General features: G+C 36.9%; 1 protein-coding gene and 1 long non-coding RNA gene across 4 annotated transcripts; both read left to right on the top strand.

The window, feature by feature from the left end:
- The first annotated feature begins 412 nt into the window (after positions 1–412).
- Positions 413–17,408, top strand: LOC135607510 (alpha-glucan water dikinase, chloroplastic-like). 3 transcript variants are annotated; one of them, XM_065099433.1, is made up of 34 exons: positions 413–703; positions 1,657–1,939; positions 3,417–3,458; positions 3,537–3,646; positions 3,747–3,825; positions 3,983–4,074; positions 4,146–4,323; positions 5,268–5,492; positions 5,635–5,973; positions 6,072–6,179; positions 6,282–6,380; positions 6,607–6,741; positions 6,849–6,937; positions 9,232–9,366; positions 10,036–10,198; positions 10,285–10,374; positions 10,450–10,635; positions 10,796–10,858; positions 10,939–10,981; positions 11,063–11,136; positions 11,352–11,504; positions 11,623–11,706; positions 12,274–12,450; positions 12,533–12,639; positions 12,832–13,045; positions 13,159–13,262; positions 13,500–13,638; positions 13,822–13,947; positions 14,399–14,509; positions 15,351–15,449; positions 16,168–16,341; positions 16,417–16,509; positions 16,590–16,705; positions 16,824–17,408. In XM_065099433.1, the coding sequence occupies exons 2-34, from the start codon at positions 1,661–1,663 to the stop codon at positions 17,026–17,028; spliced, it is 4,431 nt and encodes a 1,476-aa protein (XP_064955505.1). In that variant the 5' UTR covers positions 413–703; positions 1,657–1,660; the 3' UTR covers positions 17,029–17,408. The 3 variants fall into 3 exon arrangements, with proteins under 3 accessions (XP_064955505.1, XP_064955504.1, XP_064955506.1); XM_065099432.1 differs by having other exon boundaries at positions 414–703; positions 10,939–11,001; positions 11,077–11,136; XM_065099434.1 differs by lacking the exon at positions 5,268–5,492 and having other exon boundaries at positions 414–703; positions 10,939–11,001; positions 11,077–11,136.
- LOC135607511 (uncharacterized) lies at positions 7,637–7,999 on the top strand. The gene is made up of 2 exons (XR_010485204.1): positions 7,637–7,710; positions 7,830–7,999. It is a non-coding gene; the product is annotated as an uncharacterized LOC135607511 (long non-coding RNA).
- Positions 17,409–21,632: the final 4,224 nt, after the last annotated feature.

Below are 21,632 nucleotides of genomic sequence, written 5' to 3'. Positions count from 1 at the left end.
CTTCCCGTGCCGTGCCTCCCACCCCTCGTATAACATCTAATCACATGATGGTGTGTGGCCGCCATCATTCTCTCCCAAGCAACCACGTGTAAACAAAAATATCACGCTAAGACTCCTCTATTGTCGATCATCCTTACGGTGGGGCTCTCCTTAACTTACTCGTGTCCAGAACCAGCACCTCATCCTCACACACCAACACACCATTCTCTTCCACTACCAGCACACCACGTGGTAAATCCGGTTCACTCCGCCCTGGCATCCTGAGGTCGTCCAGGAACCAGGGATGTCCCTCCAACGAAAGTATGCTACGTGAGCCGTACCGCCCGGTTCTAGTCACGTGCGTGATCGGGGCGTTGATCTTTTCCCCGCCTCTCTCTCTCTCTCTATCTCGCTCTCTTTCTCCCCTCCTGCGAGTCACTCTGCGCCTCTCTCTCTCCCTCTCTCTCTCTCTCTCTCTCTCCCGCGAGTCACTCTGCGCCTCTCTCTCCTCCGTCGTCGTCGTCCTTCTTTTTCGGTTTCTTCCGCCAATCACCGTCATCGCTTTCTTCTTTTCTCCTATTAATACCCTCCGAAGTAGAGCAAGCAAGAAGCTCTTCCTTCAGGAGGAACGTCTCTCCCTCTCTCGACTTCTCACACCCCCGCCCCCGACTAAGCGAATCGACATTCTTGGCGTGTCAAGGAAACCTTTCTTTTATTTGCGAAGGTAAATTTCTTAAGTGAATTCTTCGGGGTTCGAAAACCATAATCTCCTCCTCGTTTATTTAAACCAGGAACAAAAATTCAGAGATCAAAAGGAAAAAATAATTAAGTCTCAAGAAAAATTGAGCTTATTTGTTTATGGCCTTCTTCGCAATAATTCTAGGGTTCGCCCTCGAGCATTATATAAATCTTAGTCACACTTCCATGACCCTTCGTCCTCCTGCTTGATGCGGTCCCTGGAGCTGCAAAGTCCGATTTTAACGTTTCCTGCTCGTTCCGGTTCTTGGTTCCGCTGGACATGAAATAAAGCCGGGCCAGTAGTCTAGACAAAATTTTGATTAATCTTACTTTCTTCATGTTCTATTTGTCGGAACTGGTGGGTTCAATTGTCAATCTCAACTTCTTGATATTTTTGAATTTTGCAATGCCAAGAAGATCCATGTTCGATCTGATCGGATGTCCTTAAGATTAATTAGCTTCCGTTGAGTTCGTTGATTATGACATTCTATCAAGTCCATGTACTCAAAGTTCAAATATGTGATTTCTAATTATGCTTAGGTCCCATGTCCCAGAATTCCTTACGGCCACAAACTGTTTCAGTAAAGTTTTTGTTTGCGCTTTATGAATATTTTCATATATCAGAATGGTCATGAATTTTTCGTGAGGACCAGAAATACAACTTTCTGATTGAATTATTGGTTTTGATGAGATCCTTCAAAGCTTTCTCCCATGCAGGGTACCCTGCATAGACTTTGCATTCACCTGTCCTTTTTATTTCCTACTATATTATTTCTAGAACTAGCACCAAGGTAACTTCTAGATTGTGAAAAGGAAAATATTTTTTGTGGTGCTTGTAGTACTTCGTGTAAAGCGCTACATTCAATTTGAGCTTCAGTCTGCATTTAATTACCTTCTGAAGTTGTTATTGCTGGGTTTAAGAGTTGGTATATGATACAGGAACATGAGCAATACTGTTGGACACACCTTACCCCAGCAAGCTCTTTACCGGCCTTCTATCAAAGAAAATCAAAGTAAAGCTCGTCAAGGAGTTTCTGCAAACTTCTTGTGTGGAGTTCCATTAGGATCTAAGGTGGAAAATGCAGTGTCATACAGCTCTAGGTCACTGCTTTCAACCGGATCCCTGGGAAAGAAACTCATCAAAGGAATCCCACCAAAGCAAAATCCAAGCATAGTCACTATGACCCCTCGTGCTGTGTTGGCTGCAGATCCTGCTTCAGAGGTGAGTTTGTCTCTTTGTTTTAAAAAGTATACCTTACTTTTTTGACATACAATTATTGCAGACTGTTGCTAGATTAACTTGTAAACAACTATATCTAATTGAGCACCTACCAACTTCATCAGAAACGAAGTACCATTCATACTTTATGCCTTCTGTAGGATATAATTCGTATCTTTCTATCTTTCCTTGTGTTGGTCACAGTCAACTTTCATGCTGCTGACATATTTTCTGTTTCTTTTCTACTCATGTCTCTGGCAAATTTAATTTTGGAATCAAGACCAACTGGCTAACATGTTAATTCATGCTCAGAAGTACTAGGACCTGGCTCACCTTCTCATGAGCATTTAGAACGAAGTCCATTTCATTGGCCATCAATCAAAACAATACAAAATTTGGTTTGATAGAAGATCACAAAATCTTGACTAACTTGTTAGGTTCCATCTTTTACAAGGAAGTTGTTTGATTGAAGATCTATCATTACAAGAATTTTTTTTTCATCATATAGAAAGGGAAGCTTATGAATCAGATATATCATAAAATATAATTATTTTTTAATAAAATCTAAATATTTATCTTATATGAAGAAGGAAAGAATAAGTGATTGATTTGACTTGATGTAATTGTATCTTTTCCTTATTTCTGTATATTCCTTTTCTTCTTGTATTGCAGAGTCTATAACAAGGTGAAAGGATATCGCAGCAAGAACATTGATTAAACAAGGAAAGAACAAATGAATTCTTGTTTTCTTTTTTACTATAAGTGTGAATAGTGTGAGGCGATAATCCATCTCTGAAGTGAGTTTGGAAGACTTGGAGTGAGTCCAGAAAATTACTAATTTTTTATCTTTCTCTCCTCTCTTCCCCGATTATCATACTACCCAGATTTCACCAATACATAATTTTAAAGCCCCCAAATCCCTGCTGTCCTACAATTTTCTTTGACTATATGTGATCCACCAAACCTTAGATTGCTGAAAACCTGATATTCTTGGAGGCTTGAAGCTACCTAGAATTGGAAATTAGTGGATCAACTTCACAATTAAGTAAAATTATTCAAAAAGGCAGCATTCCCAACTCTCACTAGGATCGTCTATAATATAACCTGCAGAATTTTTGGTCGGACCATAATGCGCATATTCCTCACATTTAACTCATAATGTTTTTCTTTCGTCCTTTCACTTAAATGTCAATCCTATTCCATTATTTGACCTAGAAGCTGGTCAATGAGTTTGTGCATCGTGAGCATCTGAGAACAAATCTTTCCTTTTTTCTATTATCTCTTTTTCTTTTTTCCTTGTTCCTTACTTGTTATTGACCTTGATAGTCTCTTTAGCATAAGTACTTAGAACTCTGAAAAGAAAAATAACAGAACTTGTGTTCTTGTGCATTATATTTTATTGAAGACCATGCATAAAATGCTACATGTAAATAATTGAAATGCTTAAATGTCTATTTCCTGACAAGTTTTTCTTGAGCAGCTAAGGAGAAAATTCAAGCTTGACACAAATTCTGAATTGGAGGTACTTATTCCTTTTGGTTAATATTTGATGAAATGGAGTTGTTTTATCTTATTCTGATGACCCTGTACAATCATACAGGTTGTTGTTCATGTCCCTACTTCGGGGTCTCCTGTACAGATTGAATTTCAAGTAACTAATAGCAGTGGCTACTTGGTGCTTCATTGGGGTGCAATTCATAATAGAAGGAAGTAAGAAGAGTCTGTATGCTTGCATTACTTTGTTTAACAAAATTTCTTCACCTGAGCCTACTATTGCCTCTTCTTACACTTCGATAAAACTATCTTTTAGTAACTGGTCACTTCCTTCTCGTCATCCTGATGGAACAAAAGTATACAAAAACCGAGCTCTCAGGACACCTTTTAAAAAAGTAAGTTTCTGAAGGTGGTAAATTTTAGTTTATGATTATGTTCTGTGTGCTCAGTGATTTCAGTCTCTAATAAATTCCATATTCATATGCTGCATTTTGAGACTCATCGCATCTTCCATATGAACTGATATTGTTAAAATATTTTATCTATATTTAGTCTGGTTCCACATCATCAGTAAAAATGGAGATTGATGATCCTGAAATACAAGCAGTTGAGTTTCTCATATTTGACGAGTCAGAAAACAAATGGTGAGTTTTCGCAATCCTTGTTGTTTGTCTACTAAATTTGGCATACTCATAATACATGTTTTCTTGAACAGGTTTAAACATAATGGTCAGAATTTCCATGTCCAGTTATTAAAACAGGGCTATCAAAATCAAAATGTTTTGGCCTCTGTAAATCCAAATGTTTCACTGCCAGAAGAACTTGTGCAGATTCAAGCTTATCTTAGGTGGGAGAGAAAGGGTAGGCAAACATATACACCTGATCAAGAAAAGGCAAGTGTTATCTATTTTGTGAATAAAACCATTCAATAAGGTTTAGAACTTTAATTTTAGTAACATGTATGAAGTTAGACATTCATAATCCATAGTTCTTATGTATAAATGTATTGTTGATTGTTCTGCCCATTAGAAAAAGATTTTTATGTCAATGTTTTGAGGCATCTCCAGACATTGGAGAGGTTCAGCCTATCGTTCAATTTTCTTCTTCATGAGAGTCAGCCATATGTATTTGCAGCTATTGGTCTTCTCTGATTTTAGATCTGCAGTTTTAGTTAAACATCATATTTGCTTAATTGGCCTTATGGTTTTCTTTTGCAGGCAAGGTATCCTTATTGACCTGAGTCCTAAATTAACAATTAGCACAAAGAAAAAGCTACCAATCTTTTTAGTTGGTGGTTTTTTGTCATACTGCTCTCATGCTTATATGATAGCAACTACCTTGTCATTGATTCTAGCCCCTTTGTCAAGGTTGTTTAGTTTTTTCATCCTTTTTTTCACAGAACTGAAAATTTGGAACTTTCTTTCTTATTTGGTTGTAATTTCAGGAGAGTACGTAACTTAAACACTATTGCTTGCTCCATTTTCCATTGCTTTGTGATACTCTGGTGTCTAAATTGCTATAACTTAAATGCAAGCAATTACTTGGTTTTCACACATCCATCAATCTTGTTATTTTCTGGATTAGGCAAATGGTATCTATTTTTATTTTGCTGTATACATGTCCATTCCATAAATCCTCATGTATGTCCAGTTGGGCTTTAGAAATCTCCTTCTGTTTGTAACCACAATATCACATTGCTTTTTATCAAAATATTTTCTTGTTTAGGTAGCACTATTCCAAAGAAGCATCCATCACTTGCTCAAACTATATTTTCAACTCAATTTTCGTATCATCTTTAAGTGAAATTTCTTGACATTTAGAAGAAAGTATCTTTCAGGATGAGTATGAAGCAGCTAGAACTGAGTTGCTAGAAGAACTAAGTAGAGGTACTTCTGTAGAGGAGCTCCGATCTAAATTGACAAAAAACACCACTGCTGGAGCGGACAAATCCGTCAAAGTTGAAACTATCAAAAGTGGGATTCCGGATGATCTTGTGCAAGTACAGGCATACATCCGATGGGAAAAAGCTGGGAAACCATATTATCCTCCGGAGAAGCAGCTTGTGATGCTTTTTTGCATGCAACTTAACTATTTATTTGTTTTCCTTTCACCACCTATAAAAATGTTTTTAGAAAATATTTAGTTTCAGTAGCAATATATTTGTTGGTTACTTCTTAATATGGACTTGGTTTGTCATCAAATAGATGGAGTTTGAGGAAGCAAGGAAAGAGCTGCAGCATGAGTTAGATAAAGGAACCTCTCTTGCAGAGCTAAGGGAAAAGATCAACCAAGGGAACATACAAACAAAAGTTTCCGAGCAACTAAAGACTAAAAAGTACTTCAGCATTGAAAGAATTCAGCGGAAAAGAAGGGACATCATGAATATTTTAAATAAAACTGTTGTAGAAATTGCAGAAGAAAAAGTTTCCCACTTACAAAAAGCTCCAACAGCACTAGAACACTGGTCTAAGACTATAAGTGAGAATGATGGTGGTTCAATTTTGAACAAGAAAAAATATAAGCTGGAGGATAAGGAGCTGCAGGTTTGATTATTTCTTTTCCTAATAACTTTGTTAAGTAGTCCTAAAAACTTTATTCCTAGTTTGCTGTCTATCTATAATCTTGCTTTCACTGTTTGAAGGTACTTGTAACCAAACCTCTTGTTAGGACAAAAGTTTTTATGGCTACAGATCAGAGAGGGCCACTTATTCTTCACTGGGCATTATCAAGGAAGTCAGGAGAGTGGATGGTGAGTTTCTAACCTCAAATACTTCTTTATTGCTTAGCATCCAATAAAAAGTTGTGCTAGTGACAATTTTGTCATTTATGGGGTGATTTATTAATCATCCAGGTGCCCCCTTCAAGTGCAATGCCCTCAGGTTCAGTATTGCTGGACAAGTCATGCGAGACCCCTTTTACTGAGGCATCACTGGGAGACATGTTTTACCAGGTGTGACCATATTTATTTTGGAACATGGGACAACTTGGCAACATTAAAGAGCATAAACTGGTGCCATAAGTTATGACATCATAGAACATTTAAATCCTTACAATTGACGATGAAAATGCAGTTTAATCTTGAGTTTTTTGTTAAGGAAATACTAATCTAGAAATGATGTAATTAAAATCCTTCATCTAAATAATTCTTCACATATGATGTTGATTTTGGACTTCAGGTTATTGAGATAGAGATTGACAGTGATGATTATGCTGGAATGCCCTTTGTCCTTCGTTCTGATGAAAAATGGATGAAGAATAATGGCTTGGACTTTTACATTGAGTTGGATACAGAAATTACCAAGAGTAAAAGGGTCTCTGTACATTTTCATTTCTCTTAAATTTATTATGGATAAAATCTCACGTGATTTGATATCTTTGTATTTGGATGTTGAATTTTTGTTTTCCTTGTAAATTGAAGGATGCTGGTGATGGAAAAGGCACTGCTAAATCATTGCTTGACAGGATTGCAGAACTGGAGGATGAAGCCCAAAGATCTCTTATGCACAGGTTTATCATCTTTGAATTTGTTCTCAGTTTTCATCTGGTTCCTGTAGGCAGCTTCTTCTAAAACAATTTTTGAAATCTGATAGATGATATAGATAGCAAAACACTTTCATAGTACAAAAATATCTTGTTATTAACACATTTATAATATGTTTACTCTTGAGATATAATTCTTGTGAGTGCTAAAAATAAAACAAATGTATGCTAGTACAATGATGACTAAAAATATAGATTATTCTGTCATCTTATCTTCCTTGCATCCGCTAGACTTTTAGTTGCTTCATGGTGTTTAGTTGTTTAGTAAAACTTTTCTGTTCTCAAGCTTATTAACATGATCACATAACATGTGGACCTTGATATGTTGGTTCCTTCACTTAAACACAGTATGTAGGAATTCTTAAACCATAATATATTAGTACTTTGAATTTATCACGATAATAAGCTTGCTTAAAAAGTAATGCTGATCTTTTGAAAATTTTTGCTTTCTTTTCCTTGGAAATTTTGTGGTCTTAATGCTTTCTTTCGATCTTCTGCACCATCTCTAAATTTCTACACAAACTCTAATCTAATCCAATATTCATTCAACAACAAAAACAGTAAAAATGCAAAATGTTCTTTCATTTCTCACTTGCAAAACAACCTGCCCTCCTGTGACTGCTTTTTGCGGGCCATCAATTGCCTAGGGATTACCCTTGCCACACTCTCTTATTCAAAGGGGAATGAAGATTCACTCACCAGAAAACTTCAGAAAGATGCCCACTGCTAGCTTCCCTGTGGTACTTGTTCTCCAGCGATTTACCCCTTGATACACCCATTGTACAGAAAGTGTCAAGAGAACACTAATGGTCGTTAACCATGCTTGACAACAAGTCTTCATTGTGTCATATTAATGTAGGCAGCTGTTCCGGGTTAGAAACTCGGAGTTGTGGGAAGTTGAAACATGGGACCCATTACAAAAAGCTTCTGAGGACAAAACTCTTTAGGTGCAGGGTTGCTTTTCCGCACAGTGAGTGTACCTATGAGGCTTTGTATCTGGATAAAAGTTTGACTTCTCTTTTCTTTCCAGTAAGAAATTTATCTCAATTTTATATTGTTTTATTTAAATTATATAAAAGTCAGGGATATAATTTCATGGACATGAAGGGACACATGTCTGATTTTGGAAGTTTGGCTAGGCTTATAAAGCTTTTGATGCTCGATTGAAGGAAAATAATAACCTATAAGAAGAAACATTGAAAATACAGAAAGCTTGAAAATGCACATTTTTTTCCCTCTTATAGAGTATAACTTCAAGGTCATATAAGTAATTTTCTCTTCTTTGTTCTATTGACAATGTCATGGAACTTAAACAGGAAGGAGCAAAGTACATAATTGTTTAGGTTTTATGTTTTAATAAGCTTGAAACAAATCAGGGAATTAATTTTCAAATCCAAGGACGTTGGAGACAAACATGGTACAACACAATACAACAAAATACAAATCATAATGTCCCAATTATTTGGGGTTGATCTTATTATAATTGTTGAGTTCTATACAAAGTGATATCATATTATAATTAAGAACACAATAGTATTTATTTAAACTTTATAGGACAATCTTTGTAGAAAATGTCAGCCATCTGACAAAATTCTCACTGTCAAAGCTATACTTAATTGTTTATGAATGAAAATATTATTTTATCTGTATTTCCTGATAACTCCACACATTCACCCAACATTCTCATCTCAATGATGCTAGCTTGTTTACCAGCTTCCAGATGTTCATGTTTAGTGTGAATGAAAATTGACAGTTAACTGAAACTATGAACTTGTTATTAATCAAGTGGCAAGGAAATTATTGCTCACTTGATCTACTGTAGTATGATGCTTTATATTTACAATTGCAGTAGGCATAATCCCTAACTATATACCTAGGGAAGCATATCTATGTATTTATCGTGTATCTAGCTAAATGTCAGAAGAAAAAAAAAGCCTATCTTGATAGATTGAGTCAAGTACTATTTTAAAGAAAAGCCAAAAAATTCTTCAAACTCCAACTGTACTGTATCCTAGGCTGCTCTTGGCATTTAAGCTCTTGGATAACCGTTCGGCCAGCCTATTTCTTTACAGGCATACCTATATGTGAATTTATGTGCAACTATATCATTTTTTTTACAACATTTGTAAGCGATATACACCTTATTTTGTAGTTGTTTCTCCTGTGAGAGCTTTCTTCAGCGCATCTTTTTTATAAAGGAAAAACTAACAAGTTATAGCAATGCTTATCTACTGAACTGGCCACTTCTCATCCTGCCACAGGTTTAATATTGCAGCAGATCTCGTCGAACAAGCCAGAGACGCTGGGCAGCTAGGTCTTGTTGGTCTTCTCATTTGGATGAGATTTATGGCCATGAGACAACTCATTTGGAATAAGAACTACAATGTCAAGCCACGGTACCTTTTTTCTCAAAATCCTTCATATTATAACCATTACAACAGCAAAGCCGTAAGTCCCAACTATTTGGGGTCGGCTGCATGGATCTTTTGCCACCATAAAATCCTTCATATTGTAACTAACAAGATACATTGTTTATTTTATAAATTATTCAACTCCTGGTTGGTTTGAAAGAAAGGAATATTAGACCAAGGGAGCAGTCAATAAAATATCAATACACAATATTGGGGAACAATGCCCAGGTGATAGCTCCAATTTATTTATTGTCATCAAGTTGAGAAACTGATCCATGGGATCCATGGAATACCTGATCCATGTCCTTCTGGGCCCCAAAGTCCATCTAACAAGTGTTGCACCTTGAAAACTTAAAAATATTAGGACGAGTACGACTGTCCTCTTTATCCAATTTCTGTGTTCTCTAAGTCCCTCTCTACATTCATTCCCCTCATTCTAAGATATCATATTTTGTTGCTTGGTTTCCATAAGCTTAATAAGAATAAATTAATTACTGCAGCAGATTCTTTCCTTGTTGCTACCAATTCTCAAAATTCTATTTTTCTTTTACCTTCACAAACCACCTGAGGCCTGAAATAATGAAACATCTTCACCACTTATCCGGAGATCAGCTGTATCTTGATACATGCAGAATTATAATTTTCTAATTGCAGTGAGATTAGTAGAGCTCAGGATAGGCTTACAGACCTTCTTCAGAATGTGTACAAAGACTTCCCACAACATAGAGAGATATTGAGGATGATCATGTCCTCGGTTGGCCGTGGAGGAGAAGGTGATGTTGGGCAACGTATACGTGATGAAATCTTGGTAATCCAGGTATAGTTGTACCTAAGTCAAGCATGATATTTGTAACAATGATTTGTTCTGAAATCGTGAAATCACCATAACTCTTTTCATTTTAGAGAAATAATGACTGCAAGGGGGGACTGATGGAGGAATGGCATCAGAAGCTCCATAATAACACGAGCCCAGATGATGTCGTAATCTGTCAGGTACTTGATATATGGATGTACTATGAAGGTTGACATCCTATGTTGCAAGAGAAAAGCTGAGGTTTCATTTTGCAGGCACTTATTGATTATATTAAAAGTGATTTTGATATCAGCGTATACTGGGAAACTTTGAATAGAAATGGTATTACCAAAGAACGTTTACTAAGCTATGATCGGGCTATTCATTCTGAACCAAATTTCAGGAGGGATCAAAAGGAAGGTCTTTTACGTGACCTAGGAAATTACATGAGGACTTTGAAGGTCAGTAAATACTTTTTTCTTCAAATGCATTTTGTCATGGAAATTTCTTGAATGGAATTTCTTTTGCCTAAAAGACTTCATAAGTTTAATATTTCTGTCACTGTAACTGCACTCTGTATGAACATGATAATCTAAGTTTCCTTCTTTCTCTTATGCTTAGGCAGTTCACTCTGGTGCTGATCTCGAGTCTGCCATTGCAACTTGTATGGGATACAAGTCTGAGGTAATTGTCTTGTTTGACACTTACGCTCTGGCAACTTCTTATTCATGATGTCTGATGGAACTTCATTTCATCCTTTTCAGGGTCAAGGCTTTATGGTTGGGGTTCAGATAAACCCTATAAGGGGTCTGCCATCTGGATTTTCTGTAATTATCTTGTCTTTATCCTTTTGAATGATTACTGAGGTTTTCCACTTTGATGTACCAGCTGTCTTTGAACAGGACCTAATGGAATTTATACTAGAACATGTTGAAGACAAAATGGTGGAGCCTTTGCTTGAGGTAAGCATCAATATGTGCAAGGCCTTTCTCCTTCCTTTTATAACACAACAGAGAATGAATCATTGAATTGTATCAGTAAGTTTGAGTTTCTGTTACATAAATCCTCTAGTCTTCATTGTTGCTGAACAAAATTTGTAACCTCAAAAGATCAGATACAAATTAGGGAGAGTTCTATTTTTTGACAAAGTATTAATCCCAAAAATTTGGCCCTGCAGGCCTTGCTGGAAGCACGAGTGGAACTTAGGCCATTGCTTCTCAATTCCCATGAACGTCTGAAGGATCTCATCTTTTTGGATATTGCCCTTGATTCTACTGTAAGGACAGCAGTTGAGAGGGCATACGAGGAGTTGAATAATGCTGAATCGGAGGTCTTTCACATACCTTTACATTTTAATGCTGATTCTGTTATTTATTTTTCTGTGGTGTGTCTCACATTTTATCTTAGATGAATAATGTTAAAACTCAGATGCGTGCTTTCTGTGCCAGAAAATAATGTACCTCATCACCTTGGTTCTTGAAAATCTTGCATTGTCTACAGATGATAATGAGGATCTCATATATTGCTTAAAGGTAATCTACTATCTAGTTTTATATCCTCATATATCATTTATTACTAAGTGAACCTTGCATTTAAGAATAACCCATTCGTCACTTTGTTCTGAGGCAAAGAAGATCCATTCATCACTTATAGTTTACTTTTGGAAGATATCTGGATACCTAAAGCAGCAAGTGATTGAACACACAACTAGTTGCTTTCAGATTGATTTTAAATTTCTGAGTTATTACATATAATTAAAATATTTTTTTCTTCAAGTCTTAGTGCTTTTCTTTTATATATTACAAGTGAAAAATTATGTCAACTGGAGACCTAATTTTGGACTTTTGACAAGATAATAACTCTCTCTGACCAATCTTTTGGCCCTTAATTATGTAAACATCATCCTTATGAAGGCTATGAAAATGACACTTAAGTGCAGGTTTAGAATCTTTAAATAGAGGAAGCTGATATGTTTATGCTGATCAATCCTGTGCCATTTGCACCCTTGTTCATACCATATAGCTTAGGATTTTAATTAAGAAACTACTTCTTAGTATTGTCCATTAGTGAGTTACTCTAACCTTGTATTGCTCTTAAAGGGGTGGAACCATGCACTGGAGATGTCTAAGCAAAAAGATGATCAATGGGCACTATTTGCGAAATCATGTCTTGATAGAACCCGACTTGCACTATCAAGCAAGGCAGAATATTACCATCAAATTTTACAACCTTCAGCTGAATACCTTGGATCATTGCTTGGTGTTGAACCGTGGGCAGTATGTAAATTAAACAGGTTCTATTACCTTGGGAGTCTTAATTGAACTTGAGGTTCACATTGGCAAGGACTTATTTTTGTAGGCAAGCATATTCACTGAAGAAATTATTCGTGCTGGATCGGCTGCTTCTTTATCAGCACTTCTTAATCGACTTGACCCTGTCCTTCGGAAAGTGGCACATCTAGGAAGGTTGGTCAAAAACTGCATAATTTCCATATTTATTTGATAACAAACATGGTCGGTCATCTTAGACTTAAATTATAGTTCAACATTTGGTGTTTGGAAGCATATTTGATCTAGTATCTTCTGAATATTAACTTGGATGAATTTTAGGTTCTTTATATTTTAATTCTACTAAAAATCTATGACTGGATGGAACAGTTGGCAGGTCATAAGCCCTGTTGAAGTTACTGGATATGTTGATGTCGTAGATGAATTGCTTGCTGTTCAGAATAAATCTTACACACGGCCAACAATTTTGGTTGCAAAAAGTGTAAAGGGAGAGGAGGAAATACCAGATGGCACAGTGGCCGTGTTAACACCTGATATGCCAGATGTTCTATCTCATGTCTCTGTGCGAGCTAGAAATAGCAAGGTTCTTAGTTAACTGCTTTTGAATGATGATGAATTCTTATTTTCTACAAGTTTTGCTTGATCATTTGGAGTTCTTGTTTATGGCTTCGACACTATAATGTTGCCACCATGCAGGTCTGCTTTGCTACATGCTTTGATGCCAATATCCTGGCTGAATTTCAGAGAAATGAAGGGAAACTGTTTCGGCTACAGCCCACATCTGCTGATATAGTGTATAGGTAATTTCGCTGCTGTCATAATTGAACTAATATATCAGCTGAAGAAAAATGAAGTCTGATTAGTTACCTTCTTCTGCACTAATACAACCTGTCTTTTTACCCTTAAATGTTATAATTTCTCCATGAAATTAGTTGTTAGTTTCCATATCAATTCATAGCATCTCTTAGTATAGTAGTGGTACATGAATTTCTTATTATGTAACCTTTTTTTTATTCTATTTTTTGTGTCCCATTCAGTGAGATAGACAAGAGTGAACTTGATGATATCAGTTCAGCTAAAGATGGACATGATCAATCATCACCATCTGTGACTTTGGTCAGGAAGCATTTTAGTGGTAGATATGCTATATCAGCTGACGAATTCACCAGTGAAACGGTGTGTATCAAATCAAAAATTCCATTTTTGAATCAGATCTTTTTAGCACAATAATTGTGGTGAATTTGCATTGTGCTATTTAAGATAATTTAAAGTGAGACTACCATAAACTAGAAGTTACATTGAATGTTGGCTTTGTTTACAGTGTTTCCTAAGCAACCCTCCTCTTTCATTTGCTCCTAGGTTGGTGCCAAGTCACGAAATATCTCATTTCTAATGGGAAAAGTACCTTCTTGGGTGGGGGTCCCTACATCAGTTGCTCTACCATTTGGAGTCTTTGAGAAAGTTCTTTCAGATGACATAAACCAGGTAAGTCTTGTATTTTTGCTGCTGTCTGTGATTGTTATTGCTATACTGTATTGCTGGAATTGATATACTTGTTTGTATTGCTTGAACATTGTGGTTGAGTTCCATGAACTTTAGGATAATTTCTTAAAGTGATTTATTAATTTATTTTAAATTTGACATTCCATAGTCATGCACAAACCATGAGATAGTAGCATGTATGTTGCAGATTAGTAGAAAGTAGTTCATCCTTTATCCATCTTAATTGTTAGTTCATGTTATTATTGTGCTCTAATTCATAAGCATGTGCATCAAATGTTTCTTTTTATCTCATGAGTGAAATCAGTCCCATCTGGTTACCGGGAAATGATACTTCAGTTAGGTTAAATGTCTTCTATCAACTTGCAAATGGATGTCATGTATTAGTGTTTTTTTTCATTGTGACACTTCAATTTTTTTAATTCCTCATGTACAGGAAGTAGCTAGCAAGTTGCAGATGCTGAAAGAAAAGTTAGTGTTAGGAGAATTTGGTGCACTTGTTGAGATACGAGAGATAATTTTGCAGCTAGCAGCTCCACGAGTACTGGTAAAGCTATTGCATCTATTGGCAGGCATCAGGTTTACTACAATACATTTTTCAAAAAAAAAAAAAAGTTTTATTAGAATACATAGACAGAAATGTCAAAGAAAAAGTTGGCTCAAGTTGACATTAGACTGCAGAAGTCAAGAAGATATTTTTCTCTTTGCCATAGAAAACCATGTATTTTGTGAATTAAGAGTGTTGATTGCATGATTATGAAAATAAATTAGTCTGAATTTGATATGCAGTGAAAATTTTGTATAGCATGTGACCGAATAAAGTCAAGCCCATTCGAAGCAATTAAAAATTTAAAACCCTCTACACATGTAGACTAATTTGTGACTTCAATTCCTTGTTATTAGGTTGATAAATCAATGTGTATGGGTGTTCTACATTCTTTGTGTGGATATGTATCTAAATATATGTTATTATGTGTCAATACACTCATATGTGCTAGTCTATACGTTTATATGTACTTATATGCATGCACTAACTAATATACGAATGTCCAAAGATTTCATAAGGATGCCATTTTTATGTTTTAACTTTATAAAAGAACTTGCTTTATTAAGAAGTTGTGTGTCGAGAAAGTCCTGCATACATTTCATTTTTCGCATTCTTAAGTCCTTGCTAAAGCTTAATGTGTTTGGAGAAGAATACCAAGAAAGCTTGGTGATATTAACATTTGAATTTAATATCAGCTGAATTTCACTACTCTTATTATCTGCTTATTGAATTTGATGTTTTTCCCATTTGTGTTATGGAGCCAAATTTTATTGTTGATATCTGCATCAATATTATTTCATTAAGCATCAAAACATAACAGTGGTGCATAATTCTGCTTCAGGTACAAGAACTGAAGGAGAAAATGGAGGGATCAGGAATGCCATGGCCTGGTGATGAAGGTGAAAATCGATGGGAACAAGCTTGGTTGGCAATAAAGAGGGTAAGGATAATTCCAACATGAAAATATCATAAAGATCTCACTTAATGCATCACATTGGTGGTGTTATCAAACCGGGTTTAACATGTTGAATATAGAGTTGTCAATTTAAGAAACAGAGACTTTTGCAATACTAGTTAGTTGTAGTGATCATTTCCTTTTACTTAGTGATTTTGTTTCCATTAGGAAGTTTATGCATATAAATTCACGATCTTGCTCTTCCTGCATACTCTGGACTAGTTGCCATTGAAGACAATCTTTCATATTCATATCCCGTAGAAACAACTTCAGATCATTCTCATATAGTGTTGAAGTTTCTATTGTATTTGGTGATATACCTAATCTGACAATAAGTGAATATTAAAGTACTAACCCCTGTTGGTCCAAGGGACAAGAATGCTAGGTTAGCTAAATGATGGTTATTGGCAAGGACACAAGGGAACCTTGCTAAGTTTGTTTCAGCATCTGGATTCTCCATTACTAATTCATATGCAAACTGAGAAGAGGAGAGCGTGCATCATTTGTCAATTATCAAATCAGTTAAACTTAAAATTCTTGTTACTTCAACCAGCACGTTAAATTAAGATGGCAAACTTAATGTTTTAAATAAATCCTCTTAATAATATATTTATGTTGCATCAAGTTTCATAGCAGCTTGATTATCTCATCCTCTAAAGGCTTATTATATTATTTTCTAACCACTATCTATTGTCTCACCAAGGTATGGGCTTCAAAGTGGAATGAGAGGGCATATTTCAGCACACGCAAAGTAAAGCTAGATCATGATTACCTATGTATGGCAGTGTTGGTTCAAGAAATCATAAGTGCCGATTATGCATTTGTCATTCATACTACAAACCCATCCTCTGGAGACTCATCAGAAATATATGCAGAGGTAAGCATACAGTTCAAGAGACAAGCTCCCAACTAAATTAAGGGATCCTCACTTTATATTTTTTTACTGATAAAGGTGGTGAAAGGACTTGGAGAAACTCTTGTTGGAGCCTATCCAGGACGTGCTTTGAGTTTTATTTGTAAGAAAAATGATCTCGATACTCCAAAGGTACAAACAACACTCATTTTTGTGCAGTTTTCTTATGACATTTAAGAATCTTTCTCATGAACGAATCTTTTCATTTTTAGGTACTTGGTTACCCAAGCAAGCCAATTGGCCTCTTCATAAGAAGATCCATTATTTTTAGATCTGATTCTAATGGTGAAGATCTAGAAGGCTATGCTGGAGCTGGTCTGTATGACAGGTCAGATCATTTGTTCCTTTATGTTCAATTGTAGTTTTTTTTCAACTTAATTAGCTACTTTTACAGTATTATATTTGATTGCGTTGGCATTGATTATTTGTTTACGATCACAACGCAGTGTGCCCATGGATGAGGAAGAGAAAGTGGTGCTCGACTATGTATCTGACCCATTGATCATGGACAAAAACTTCTGCAGTTCAATCCTCTCCAGCATTGCACAGGCAGGACATGCTATCGAGGAGCTCTACGGCTCCCCACAGGACATTGAAGGTGTTGTCAAGGACGGGAAGATTTATGTTGTCCAAACAAGACCGCAAATGTGACTTATAAAACCACCACAAATGGACATTGAAGGTATTGTCAAGGATGGGAAGATTTTGTTTGGCCAAACAAGACCACAGATATTATTTATAGAACCACAAATATGAGAGGATGGAGGTCTATACTCCATATTCTTTCAAACAAATTATACGACCAGTGCATTTAGATGTTCTTTTGTAACAGGACAAAGATATCGAGTCCTTTTAGTATTATTTATGATCGGACCAATAAATTGTGGTGCACCCTTGGGGATTGAATACCCGAGACCTACAAAAATGCCTTCTGGATAGTCAACCGTGTAGATTGTGATGGCTTGCATACACGATAGACTGCATTGTAAAGACATTTTAAATAACAATAAAGATAGTATGTTTTTAAGTTATTGAGACTTGTACAGGTAATTAATTATCTTTTGATTTTTCCCTTGCTTTTGCAACTTCCATCTCGCTTCCTATATTTTGATTCTTTTTCTAGCTTTATTTTCTTTTCTTTTCATTCATCTTTTGTTATACATCTTTTATTATTGGGCGATTCTCTTGAAAAAGTTTCACTTTTGTTGCCTTTGCCCTGTTGCTGCTGTCGTCCTATTGTGAGTCCTGTCTTTCTCCACCCTGCTTCTAAGGTAGCTTCTGCTCTTTACTCCCAATGATGCCCTTCATCTTTACTTCCAACATCATCGTCGAGATAGTACCTTGGACTAGTTCGATTGAATTGTCGTTGGAATACTGTTTCGGGTTGATTCACACTGTTATAGAAATAGTGGTTTATCACACTATTATAGAAATAGTGGTTTAGGTCGATTTAATTATGTTGTCATCAGAATAACGCGATCGATTCGACCACATTATCATTTGGGTCGATTTGGTCGTATTATCATTAAAATAGTACTTTAGGTTGATTCCATCATGTTACTATTGGAATATCTCTTTGGATTATTTTGATCATGATATTGTTAGAATAGCGCATTGGGACGTTTCGGCCATGCTATCATTGGGAGATAGCGCCTTGGGCTATTTCGGTCATGGTGTCATTAGAATAACACCATAGATTGTTTCGATCATACTATCATCAAAATAGTGCTTTGGACCATTTCGATCGTATTGTCATTAATAACGCCTTGGGCCATTTCATTCACATTGCTATTGGGAGATGCCCCTCAAGCCAATTTAGGTTGTGTTATTATTAAGAGATGCCCTTTTGTAGCGTTTTAATCGTGTCATCATTGAAGGACACTATATGATCAAATTTTACACCATTGTAGAAGGATGTTTCTTGGCCAACTCGATTGTGTTATTGTAAAGGGATGCTTCATGATCGGGTTTGACTATGTCATCATCGAGAGAAGCCTTATTATCAGGTTCGATTTTGTCATTGTTAAGGGATGCTTTATGGTCGAATTCGGTTGCATCATTATTAAGGGATGCTTGTTGGCAGGTTTTGGTTGTATTCATTGTAGAGGAATATTTCATGGTCGGGTTTGATCATATCATTATCGAGAGATGCCTCATGATCGGGTTTGACTACACATCACCAAGGGATGATTTATAGTCGAGTTTAGCCATGTTATTATAGAAAGATACTTCTTAGCTTCGATTGCATTATTGTAAAGGGATGCTTTATGGTCAGGTTTGGCCATTTCATTGTGGGGATTTATCACTTCAAGAAGTTGAACCCTGTTTATATTGGGAAAGTTTGGCTACGTTAATGTTGGAAATTACCTCTTTAGGTGATTTGGACGTGTTGGTATCGGAAGCCACCACTTCATGTGGTTCAACTATGTTGGTGTTCAAAATTGCCCTTTTAAACAGTTCGACCATATTGGTGTCATGAACTATCTCTTCAAGTGGTTTGGTTGTGTTGGTACCAAGAGCCACCTCTTTGGGTGGTTTAGCCATAAAGATGTCGAGAACCACCTCTTTAGGTGGTTCAATCGTATTGGTGTTAGGGGCTGCTACTTTGGGGTGGTTCAATTGTGTTGGTGTTGGGAATTACTTCTTTAGGTGGTTTGACTATGTTGGTGTCGAGAGCTACCTCTTTGAGTGATTCGACCATGTTGGTGTTGAGAATTATCTCTTTAGATGGTTCAACTGTATTGGTGTCGAGAGCTACCTCTTCGGTTCAATCATATTGGTGTCAAAAGCCATCTCTTTAAATGATTCGACCATATTGATGTTAGGAATTGCTTCTTCAGACAACTCAATCGCATTGGAATCATGAGCCACATCTTTGGATGGTTCAGCCATGTTGATGTTAGAGTCACCTATTCAGGAGGTTCGATTGTGTTTGTATTAGGAGCCACCTCTTTAGGTGGTTTGATCATGTTAGTGTCAAGAATAACCTCTTTAGGTGGCTCGGCCAAGTTGATGTCGAGAATTATCTTTTCATGTGATTTGATTGTGTTAATGTTGGAAATTGCCTCTTTAGATAGTTTGACCATGTTACTATCGAGAGCCATCTCTTCAGACATTTCGACCATATTATTAAATCTCGAATTTTGATGCTGAAACCAATTGATAGTGTTTATGATCTGATCTACGTTTTGAGTAATGTAGGAAGCTTCGATCAGGGAGAAATAATTAAAAGCAGGAAGAATCATGTTGGGCCAGAGTAGAACATGTTAGAAAATTGGACGTCGAGCTAGAGGATCGGTCGACATATTGGTAGAAGGCTTCGGGCCATGGGTTCGAGCATTGAGCCAAGAAGAGCGAAAATTATGCTAAGGAAATCAAAGTGCAGAGGTCAATTGGCCGATTGAGCAATAGGCCGCAAGAGAGGATAATGCGTCGAAGAATCGGACGACGCGTCGATGAATCGGACGACGCGTCGATGAACCAATGACATATTGGATAACATTTGATTAGCTTTGTAATAATTGTTTAGATCGAAATAGGTTTTATGTGTAATTGGGTTGGAATTAGGTCGACTCAATTAGGGGCCAATTGGACCCAAGTTTGGGCTGTGTTGTGTTAGAGCTAGCCCTAGGAAATTTACCAAAGGATAATTTTGGCAACCCAACAAAGACAATAAAGCGGAAAAGATAAAAGCGACAAGAACACCAGATTTACGTGGTTTGGTCAATTGACTTTGACTTACATCCACGGATGAAAGAAGAGTAAATCACTACTATAAAAGGGACAATTACAAATGCCTTAGGAAGATGTTCCTAGGCCATAAAACACCCGAAAATACTAAACAAGAAAAACACTTAAACCCAGACTATAAGCCCAAACTATTTAACTGAGTGTGGACTTAAACCCAAAGCAAACACTTAAGTTTTTCTTGTGGTGCCACTTGTGGTGCCTCTTGTGGTGTATTTGACTTCAAAGTCCAGGCCCTTATTTATAGTTCCAATAGGAGATAACAAGCCTGATTTTCCCGATGTGGGACTTGCCAAACTAACAAATCTCCACCTTGGCATGTCCCAATAAAACTTGCTCCACCTTCTTCATAAAAGCCCCAATGGGCAATCTGCTAGTCATAGGTGCCCAGCAAGCCAATCACGTGAGTGATGACACGTGTGACTTGATACAGAATCTTTTTGCTTATTATATTTTGGCGTATATCACTTTATAACTATTGCATAAATGCATATATATATTGTGATGTCCTTGGATTTGTGCAATGGGAATCGGATCGTGATGAGATCACGATAATGAGATCGATTCACCTTTAAACACATATCCTAAATAATCCCGGTCATAGGTTACTCGAGAGGGACATCGTGATAACCGGATAGACTGGTGTGCTGTATACCCGTCCATATGATGGATGCAGCTGGTCTCATAGCTGCTCGTGTAGGGACACTAGAGATACAATATAGGTGCTCATTGGAGAATGAGTTCACTGATTGATCCGCTTACGGAATGCTGGATGGTTGATGATGCCTTATTGTCAGACAGCGATTCCGTAGTCCTAGTGGTGTATCTGGTTCTTAGACTTGAGACACCAAGGATGTCCTGTATGAGTGCTCCACTCTTTGATACCAGACTTATAGGTTTGGCTGTCCCCAGATCTAGTACAGCTGGTCATTGGGAGTGGTAGTCGACCTTACGAGGGCTATTGAGTGTCAATAGAGGATCATCCACTCTCGGCGTCATGAGAGGAATATCCTATGTGTTCTTGCTCAGACAAATCCCTGGCCAGGGTCATTCGGGTTGAGAGAGAAAGAGTTCTCCGGGAGAATCCGATTAGAGCGAGACTCGAGTAGAAACCGTATGGGTCTGACAGCACCATGCTCGATATATGGTCTCTGGGATATTAGATGGATGAGGGACTATAGGTACATGGTAACTGAGGACAGACAGGTCCAATGGATTGGATTCCCCTGTATCGTCTGGGGACTACGGTGTGGTGGCCTAGTACGTCTGTAGTCGATGAGTCGAGTGAATTATTACAGAGATAATAATTCACTGAGTTAGAAGGAGTTCTGACAGGTATGACTCACGGCCAGCTCGATATTGGGCCTAGAGGGTCACACACATATGGTAGGCATTGCGATGAGTAGAGGTTCAGATATGAGATATCCGACGGAGCCCTTGTCTTATTGGATTCAGATCTAATACCCACTAGGGAAGGACCCATTAGGGTTTGACACGAGATCTCTATA

The sequence above is a fragment of the Musa acuminata genome, chromosome BXJ2-3 (genome assembly GCF_036884655.1).
Source record: "Musa acuminata AAA Group cultivar baxijiao chromosome BXJ2-3, Cavendish_Baxijiao_AAA, whole genome shotgun sequence".
In the NCBI taxonomy this organism is placed as follows: Eukaryota; Viridiplantae; Streptophyta; class Magnoliopsida; order Zingiberales; family Musaceae; genus Musa; species Musa acuminata.
This window is presented reverse-complemented; position numbering and strand designations above follow the sequence as displayed.